The sequence below is a fragment of the Ruditapes philippinarum genome, unplaced genomic scaffold, assembly GCF_026571515.1.
Source record: "Ruditapes philippinarum isolate M1 unplaced genomic scaffold, ASM2657151v2 ctg13548_1_1_1_1, whole genome shotgun sequence".
NCBI classification, from domain to species: domain Eukaryota; kingdom Metazoa; phylum Mollusca; class Bivalvia; order Venerida; family Veneridae; genus Ruditapes; species Ruditapes philippinarum.
Window position 1 is genome coordinate 15,657 of NW_026858031.1, and position 9,330 is coordinate 24,986.

The window sequence follows — 9,330 nt, forward strand, 5'->3', positions numbered from 1 at the left end:
TTTCTTAAAAACAATTAATTGTACCAAATGCATTGTTATATATAAACAAACTTATTACAAATCACTTTTCTTTTGATGTTATATGAAGTGAATCTGAACATTTTTTTAAAAATAAGTCTGCCATATTTATTTCTTTTAAAAGTTTCTCCACAAACAAATAATAACAAAAGCAAGTATTCCACAAAAAATGAAATTACTTGAACATTGCTTTCATAAATTCATAAACACTTTAACTACAGACATACCTTTTTCTGGTATCCACGGTAATCGTTCCACTAATAATACAAAAAGTAGCGAATTAAAAAAAAAACTTTTCAAGAACACTGCTTGAAATAGTCATGTTTACTTCAGTACATATTTCTAGACAATTTGTGTTTAAAATTACCTCTGAACAACAACCACCTTGTCAATAACATAAATGAAAAGATAAACTGTGATGGTGATAGGTAATGAAAATAAATTATTGGAATAATTTGTCCACATTTTGCAGTTATGTTGATAATAACTTTGTTCAACTGTTTATTTTATTGTAACCACATGTATATTTTGCATTCAAGAGTTACACATATCAATATACACATAGGTTTGAGATGTTTATAGGTTCAGAAGTCGGACATAAATAACTGAACGCACTGTCTATTATTCTTTTCGCAGAGGTAACTTTTTCTTTTCAATTTACGTTCTCGGTAAATGATTTGTTTAAACCATCACGACCTCCACGATTTACTGCAAGTCTCAGATGTGCTAATGACAAACTACTTTTGGCTATTTTCATTGCCATTTGTTTACTAACAACTTGTTCCTGTTGAATATTACTTAGAGATACCAAGTTTACATCAGCTTTCTTTTCAAATATGTAGGTGTCTATTGCTGCATCCATTGTTATACTATGACAACAAATTGTGGTCAGAGGGTATTTCAGTAAATATGAGAAGTTTCTATAAACTACACACATCTTCAAAGGCATTATGAGCAGAATATTGAGCATTCATTAAATTCTTCACACGATATTCTTGACTATATTTATCTAAACCTGGAAATTGTTCTTTACACAAAGGCAGAGTATCCACAAAACCTATTACACAGTTTTGAAAAGAGGTTAATAAATTATATAGTTCAAATGACCTTACTAGCCTTGGGAAGTCAAAAATTCTAAAATTATGACCTATCAGTACACATGGATTTCTTTTTTCTAACCAAACTAAAAACTGTTCCAAGGCTGTTCTTAGAGACACTGCATGTACTGGCTTTCCTTTGTAGCACAGCATATTATTTACCACTGTCAATCCAGTCACCTGTGTTGCTCCAAGAGTTATGGGTTGAGTTGGAAGAATATACTGGTTGAAGTTGTCTTTCCCTGACACAGCGGCTATTTGTGTTATATCACATGATTTATAAAGACTTGTTGTCTCAATATCACAATAAACATGTGAACAGTCAGTGTTGGTTTCTATTTTTCTTTGCTCTGGAGCTGAAATTGGTTTTGGTATTTCAATAATATCAGTTTCATTGTTACCTATTAAGTCGATTGATGATTGATAAGTTACACCTTCTCTTAACTCTTTTTGTGCGTTTTGTTTACTTTTGTTCATTTTTTTTTCAATTTTTCTTTTTTTAAAAGTAAGCGTATTTTCAAATTCTAAACGCCTTTTTCGTTTATTATCCTTTCGTTCAGCATGTTTTGAATAGAATTTTCCTGGAGATATACCAATTGATTTGTTCACCTGGGAAACATATGTTGAGCCTAAATTTTTTTCTGCAACAACACAATTAACTCTGTTCTGTAAGCTACTTGTTGAAGAATAATGGCAACGTTTTGGTGCTTTTGATGCTATCATATTGTTGAAAGACTCTACATCTTTTGTTGATGCTGCTGGTGATATTTTATCAACATTTTTTATGAAACTTTCAAAAATTGAGCTTAAATCTGTACGGAGCTCCTCACCGACTAAGTCTCGACCATAGGGCAAAGAACTGTGTTTGTATTTCTCTGGATCATTTATGTAACCACACCAAGTAACATTGCAATTTTCATGTAATCCGAAAGAATGCAGAACAATTTGATTCAATGCTTTTGCAAGCCCCTCAGAATTGTTTTTATTCTGGGCTACTGCATAGCTGAAACATTTTTGAATATATTGAATTACTTTTGTTGTTAGGCACTTGTGTTTTTCTGCAATGCATAAAGGCTGTTGCCAAGATGCTTTCTTGTGTGATTTATATCACTCCACTAGACAAATGAATGGTAAAGCGTTTCACGAAGCTTACTAGCGGTTGTTGTGTCATCATCTATTATCAATACACCCACTTGTACGTTTTTATTTTGTTCAATGTCCATAACAACTTGGGCGGCAACATCTAGTTCCATAGATTTTGAAGACCCATCCCAATTTTTGCTACACTTGTGGTAAGGCGGAAACTGCCCTTTTTTATGGTAAGTACATTTTCTGCAGTCTTTTGACCGAACACCAAACCCACATACGTTTCCAGATAAATTTCCTATCATTGTCCTGATACCATTATTACTGTCGTATGCACGACCGGCTCCACGCTTTTGCCATCCCATATCATACTTAAATTGACCCATCACTGGAGTTGCAACACCACATTTTCCAGGGCTTTAAAAAGAAAGGCATCCAATTATTAAATGGTTTCAGTAGTTAGTAAAATTACATTTTATGGTTTTACTTTGAAGTTATTAAGATATAATTTCAATGTTATAAACCAAACTTTTTTTAATGCGAATGAATTAAATTAGATTTATAATCAATGAATGGAAATTTCCTTAGAAGAACACACAACGGATTTTTATGATTATGGGGAACACATAAATCTTTGCAAATATTATGTCAAAAATGAAATGTTATTTAAGAAATGGCACAGAACATGTTTTTTAATATGAACCTTGTTAGATCATGATTTGATGATGTCACCAAAATGAATGCAATAATGCATGGCAAAATCGCTAAAATCACTGAACATTACCAAACTTAAGGCTAATATTCACAATTCAGACCTTGACATTACATTTCTGGTGTTCATTTATTAATCATCACTTATTTTCAGCTAAATTTAAACTTTAAACTATTGTTATAGGAACTATGTAGATGTCAAATGTTAAATATTATTCTTTTAAACAACTCTGTTATTACTTTTAATATCACAACAATTAACATTATTTGTGGTATCGTTGGTGAATGATGACCTTTGAATCACCACATGGACCATCACATAACATTAAATATTACAATTCACTCTTGAACAATTTTACCTGTCATTTTCTTTCTGAAGTTCTATTTCTTCATGTATAGCATCAGCACGACAAACATTTTCAATATTAGGTTCAACTTCAAGTTCCCGTTTCTTCATTGATGTGTGATGGAGGCCTTCAATTTTCAGAGCTGACATAAAATTTTCTACTTGTGTATGACCTGAACCACTGTGCATCATTCCTGTGAACATTACAATTACATGTTAATTAAATATGTGCAAATATATATTCACATTCACATTAATGCATACTATGTCTTCTCTCAATAATTTTCACACTTTTCTAGGAAATAAAATGTTTATTACTCATAAATACGACAGATAACGTTTTTGTAGAATTTACATGTACTGTATGTTACTTTCCAACTTCAATCCAACTTCATTTAAAAATTATTTATAAATTACTGCAAATTGCTTAAAAAATTAATAATCAATCCAAAACAATCATATTACAAGTACTTAGGTAGAAGGGAGGAGGGGGGTCGGTGACAAAGTTCAATAGCTGACGAAAGATGTTATATCACTTAAAAGAATGACATTTATTTAAAATGTATTACTATTTATATATTAATTGTCTGGGAATTAAATCTAAATAATAATTGAAAATGATTTTTGATAAGAATATCTTTTAGTAAGACAAATCATTTTCCTTATAAGGAATGTAATTTTAACTGTTAATATCAAAAGTAATTAATAAAAATACTTTTTAAACGTTTTTAACTGACATATTTACATATCGACATATTGGGGTAGTGTAGTACTCAAAATTTAAGACATAAATCAGTGTAGACTATGTTGTTTGTTTGCTATAATAATGTTAAAACCCCAGTAGGATCTCAACATTATTTACTTGGATTCAATGTAAACTAATCTACCCGTGATTATTTTCCTTTGATGCGCAATAAGTTGCGCAAAAAAAAAACTACCGATAACGTCTTTAAATGTTCACTTGCTGGTGTAATTATCACTTTCATTGATTTTATCAGATAGAAAAGTTCATTATAGTATGACAAATAATTCAAAACTAGGTATCACACTATTAGTAGTATTTTGACATCCATAGTAAATGCTAAATCACTTTTGTGTAACTAGTTTCGTTTCAAAAAATAGCAACAAAAGCAAAAAAATACAGGTTATTAATTAATCAAAAGCCAACGAGTACTTTTTTCGAAAGTATAACAGGTACACAAACACAAAATGCTTTTAAGATAAACAAAAAAATATCGGAGGCTAAACGGGCCTTTAAAACATATTTTATGTACATAATAATAATGAAACACTTTACACGTACCGATGGACAAATACTTTTACTTATTACAATTGTGAAATTCGGTTACTTGAAAAATTGCGCTTCATGGTATTTGTTGGCGTCAATATTAACACATATTACTTAGTCGAATTCTTTGACCTTAAATGATTCCAGTTAAACTTATTGGTCTCATTGACTCATGTGGTGAACCGTAAACATAACTGTGAGGTGTGGATAGTAAGAAAAAGATTAAATAAATAATTGTATAGATTATTACACAATTAAATTTAATTCAACATGTTGGTTGAGAATAATTGAGTAAGTATGAATTGTGTTATGTTAATAAATTCTTATTTACATAATTGAATAGGTGCATGTTTTTGCACTTAAAAGTAAACACTTGTGTAATAATATATAATAATCAACCGCTTTTTTTGTTATAAAAATATCGGTGTTTGTTTGTTTGTTGATCCTGATATTATTTTGTTATAAAAATATATCAGACATGTTTTTGAAAATAACAAAACTCTATACACTCTTTTTTTCAAATTTTATTATAAAAGATACAATATAATGTCAAAAACATGAGTCCAACTAACAACACTAAGAAATTAAGTACATATGTTTTGTAATTTAAAATCAACAACCTAATTTATTTGGTTTTATCTCTTCTATTTATAAAAAAAACCACCCATATTTATTGCTTTCAATGCAATTGTGTCAAAATCTTATCAAATTCATAAGTACATTTTCAGCTTCATATACGTTTATTAACCTGTGAAATAATTTACAGTCATGTCGACAGACAAAGATTAAGAATTTTTAATGTATCCTTAAATTCTGATCTTATTTTAGCATAGTTTACCGCTTAACCATATGTTGATCACAACAGAACCGTAAAACAAAAAAGAAATATGATATCCAAAAAAAACCAACAAAAAAAACACAAAAATCGTAAGTCAGGGTTTCTACTAGGAACTTTAATTTAGAGTCCCAGGGAATCCCAAAATATTAGGCTCCAAAAAACCAATATGATTGCTTTCAATGCATGTTAATTATTTTCATAAGTAATTATTAGCTTATATATTATTCCTTGTGAAAAATTTAATTCGTCGTAGACGAAGAATTTAATTAGTTTAAATTGGATCTCTAGCGTTACTATTTTTGTCGTCCCAAAGGACCGCAGGAAATGTGCAACAATAAAACCCAAAGTAAGTATGAGAATTAAAAAAAGTTCTTACGACTTATGTACCATATAAAGGTATAAGAGAAATTCCGCGAATAAATTCCGCTAGAAAAATATTTTACGTAGTATTATTAATTTGGTGGTTATCATTAAGGGATGATATTTTATTTGTACATCAAATAACTATTAATAACTATTGAAACATGATATTAAAAGGAAAGACTTTTAATCTATTATTCCATAGCTTTCATTGCTATTTTTAAACACTTACAAGAGTAGAGGACAAGAAAGTAATAAGATAGCTTTTATTGCTATTATAATTGTTTTAAACACTTGCAAGAGTCGAGTTATTTTTTCGAATAATCTGTAAAACATATTAATATGCAATACTAGACAGAACTATTGTTGCTTGACTTGTTCGATATGAATTATCCAAATTAAAAAAGATAATAAAACTGTATATTGACATAATTTGAAAGAAAAAGATACCAGACAAAAAAGTAATTAGATAGATTTTACTGCTATAATTGTTCTATACACTTGCAAGTGTCGAGTTATTTTTTCGAATAATCTGTAAAACATATTAATATGCAATACCAGACAGAACTACTGTTGCTTGACTTGTTCGATATGAATTATCCAATTTAATAAAGATTATAAAACCGTATATTGACATAATTTGAAAAGAAAAAGATGGCCAATGCGATTCACTGTTTTCAGTTTGCAATTCTAAAATGACCAATGAAAATTCTTTTCATATTCAGTGTTAATTTTACAGGAAGTCAAACTGATAACAGTCGGACTTCGTCCGAAAAAATAATATTAAGATAACAAAACTTAATGTATATTTGCAGATCCGTACAATTTTACTCCCTTGGACTATTGAAGCAGTACATTTATATACGACATTCTGTACTTTTGGTGATAATTCCTTGTGCATGGATGCCATTCTTTGACATTGCTGTCCAACCTTACTGCATTTGCACATTAGTAATAACACTATTTAGAGCACGTACTGGCGAACTATCACGTAACTGCCCTTGGAGTGTAGTGTGTTACATTTGCGATGCCTGTACTAGAAGCTTTGTATAGGTGTTCTTATATTTATACTATAAGATCTTAGTAGTAAAAGGCACATTATGCCCCAGATCTGCTTTTCATTTTATTTTTCAAAAGCCTTTTACTTATATTTAGAGTTGAAATACAGTTTCCAGATTTTTAATAATTTGCCAATAAGTCAGACAACTGTTTGCTTCTGTTACTTTTGTTGGAGTTATAGTGGTTTGGTATTTTTCATGAAAGTCAAAAAACTAATGTATTTGCATGTTGCAACTTTTATGACAAGTTTTTACCACATTTTGCAGATGATGATAAGTAGCTCACATGGTCTATAATCGTTATTTATATATTTTAAAACTCCTGTTTGACCTTTCTAAAGTCCAAATTCTATTTATTTCTGGGGCAGAATATGCCTTTGATGAGCTTAAGCAGTAGACCAATGAAATCGAAAAATTACGTATAACTGTTTTTCTATTCGGGGAATGAAAGAAAAATACAACTGTATCTAAAAGTAATAAAAAATGTGAAGCAGCAAAAAGCATCTTCTTGTTAAATGTCATGTTTGAGTGATAAATGTCTGGACAATAAATCAAACTTTTCTTGGTGATCTTTAAATATATGAAAATAAATACTTCATCACAAAATATGATAAAAGTATTATGGTTGTTTTTGCAGACATATTGGAATACACTTAAACTGATTTCAATTATCTTGCAATTTCAATTTCACGGTGTATCACAATCAGACGTCACTTTGATGGCTTGGAACGTTTTCCATTTATATGTTTGACAACAATGAACAGAGCAAAACAATTGGAATGTAAGGGTTAACTAACCGTTACTTATAAATATATATCATTATACTAATTGCTAGAGTATTGAGAAATAATTATCATTTTTTATGTATGTACTATTACGGTTTTACTTCTTTTCTTTGTCAATATTTATAGGCAATGACTAATGACTGCTGAGCTTTAACGTTCATGTTAATTTGTGTAAGCATAATTTGTTTCTAATTTCCGCAATTACCTAAAAGTTAACAATTAAATTTGTTTGCGTACATGTAACATCATTTAAGCTGTCTAGGCAGAAAGGAAGTGCTGGTTTGACTACATGAATCAATGTTGACATTATTATATTATATTATCCTTGTACAAAATTATTATGAGAAGGTTTCACTTCTGTCAATGCTTACCCCTAAGAAATAATTGCGTAAAATTATTTCACAACAGAAGTTCGTAGTGGAAATTAAACATTTAAAATCATTATACTATAACTTAACCATGATTTATAATTTATAATTCATATACTAGGTTATTTTAACAAATTGTATTTACTAAAATCATAATAATTATATAGTTTAGTTTAAAACAGAAATACTGCTTACGTTCCTATGACATATAAGTGAATATCTTAAACTCTATTAATAAGACATGCACAACATAGTGCGGGTGTCGTTATTTGTAAATTCCGCTTAGTATACCTAATCAATTGTGCTATAAACTATTTGTAGGTGTTATTATTTACCCAAACTTGCTCGCATTCCATAACCTGACATGGTTTCAAAGCAAATAATTTGGTCGCATTAACTCATGTGGTGCTCTACAAAAAGTAATTGAAGTGTCTATAAGTATCAATTGAACTTAATATAACCAATTTCAAAGTGTTGTAATACATACAAATAAAAATACCACATATTGTGCTAATTACCTTATTTTAATAAGTTTACATTGTTTTGTTTTACATATCACATCGATTAAAACACATGTAAGGAATAATTAACAGACATTTACCCTGTTCCCTAACAAAGGTCAATGTTCGACGGCCTTGAGTTAATCTTTTTTTTTCTAAGGAAATAAATCAGATAGGAGCCAGTCGAATAGAATAAAATTTCACTAAAATTTTCCTTTTCTTGACATTCTAAAACCATGCAAACTTTAAACAAATTCTATTGATATACTGTTTTAATTCCACTTAGTTGTCTCTACACGAATTTAATAACGATGCGCATGCTTTAGTATAACTGAGTTATTTATTGATAGGATTTTATCGAAGTCAAACAGCTTGAAAAGCTAGATCTCTTCCGTATAAATACTACTAATTAGCGCTATCATCATTATTGAAGTGTTTACAAACTCTTGAACATATTTATGATAACAAAAGAATATAAAAGTTTGATTTTACAATGTGATACAAACAAAATTATTCATTTTAATGTTTTGTTGACAGTAACTGTCTATGATAATTAAAAAAGCGTTACATTAATTCTACATGTAGTTGTGTTTATTAACGTTTATTAATCTTAACCTCAATTGCTTAATACCATAAACATTAATTTTGTTATGTTGTTTATACAAAAGAACCTGTATAATTTCGCAATAAGTATTTGAAATAAAAATTTTTTTAACTGTAATAATCATTAACTCATTGACTTTACAATGAGTCTACAAAAACATTTAACTTATTGGTTCCATTGACATTGTCGTGTTACACAAAGGAACCTGATGATATCTGCAATAGGTATTGAACTGAAATAAATTTAATTTTTTTCAACATAGATACATGAT

General features: G+C 29.3%; 1 protein-coding gene across 1 annotated transcript; it reads right to left on the bottom strand.

The window, feature by feature from the left end:
- Window positions 1-768: 768 nt before the first annotated feature.
- Window positions 769-8,321, bottom strand: LOC132751871 (uncharacterized). Its single transcript, XM_060742079.1, has 4 exons — window positions 8,291-8,321; window positions 3,272-3,452; window positions 2,269-2,618; window positions 769-1,990 (listed from the first exon to the last, which is right to left on the bottom strand). Exons 1-4 carry the CDS (start codon window positions 8,319-8,321, stop codon window positions 939-941), a joined length of 1,614 nt encoding a protein of 537 aa, XP_060598062.1. The 3' UTR covers window positions 769-938.
- Between the last annotated feature and the right edge of the window lie 1,009 nt (window positions 8,322-9,330).

Excerpts from the sequence above, each read along its gene's own strand:
- LOC132751871 (XM_060742079.1), bottom strand. The coding sequence starts at position 8,321 with ATGTCAGGTTATGGAATGCGAGCAAGTTTGG. Across the intron at positions 3,453-8,290 it reads TGGAATGCGAGCAAGTTTGG|GAATGATGCACAGTGGTTCA; the intron begins GTAAATAATAAC and ends TAATGTTCACAG. Across the intron at positions 2,619-3,271 it reads CTTCAGAAAGAAAATGACAG|CCCTGGAAAATGTGGTGTTG; the intron begins GTAAAATTGTTC and ends TTCTTTTTAAAG.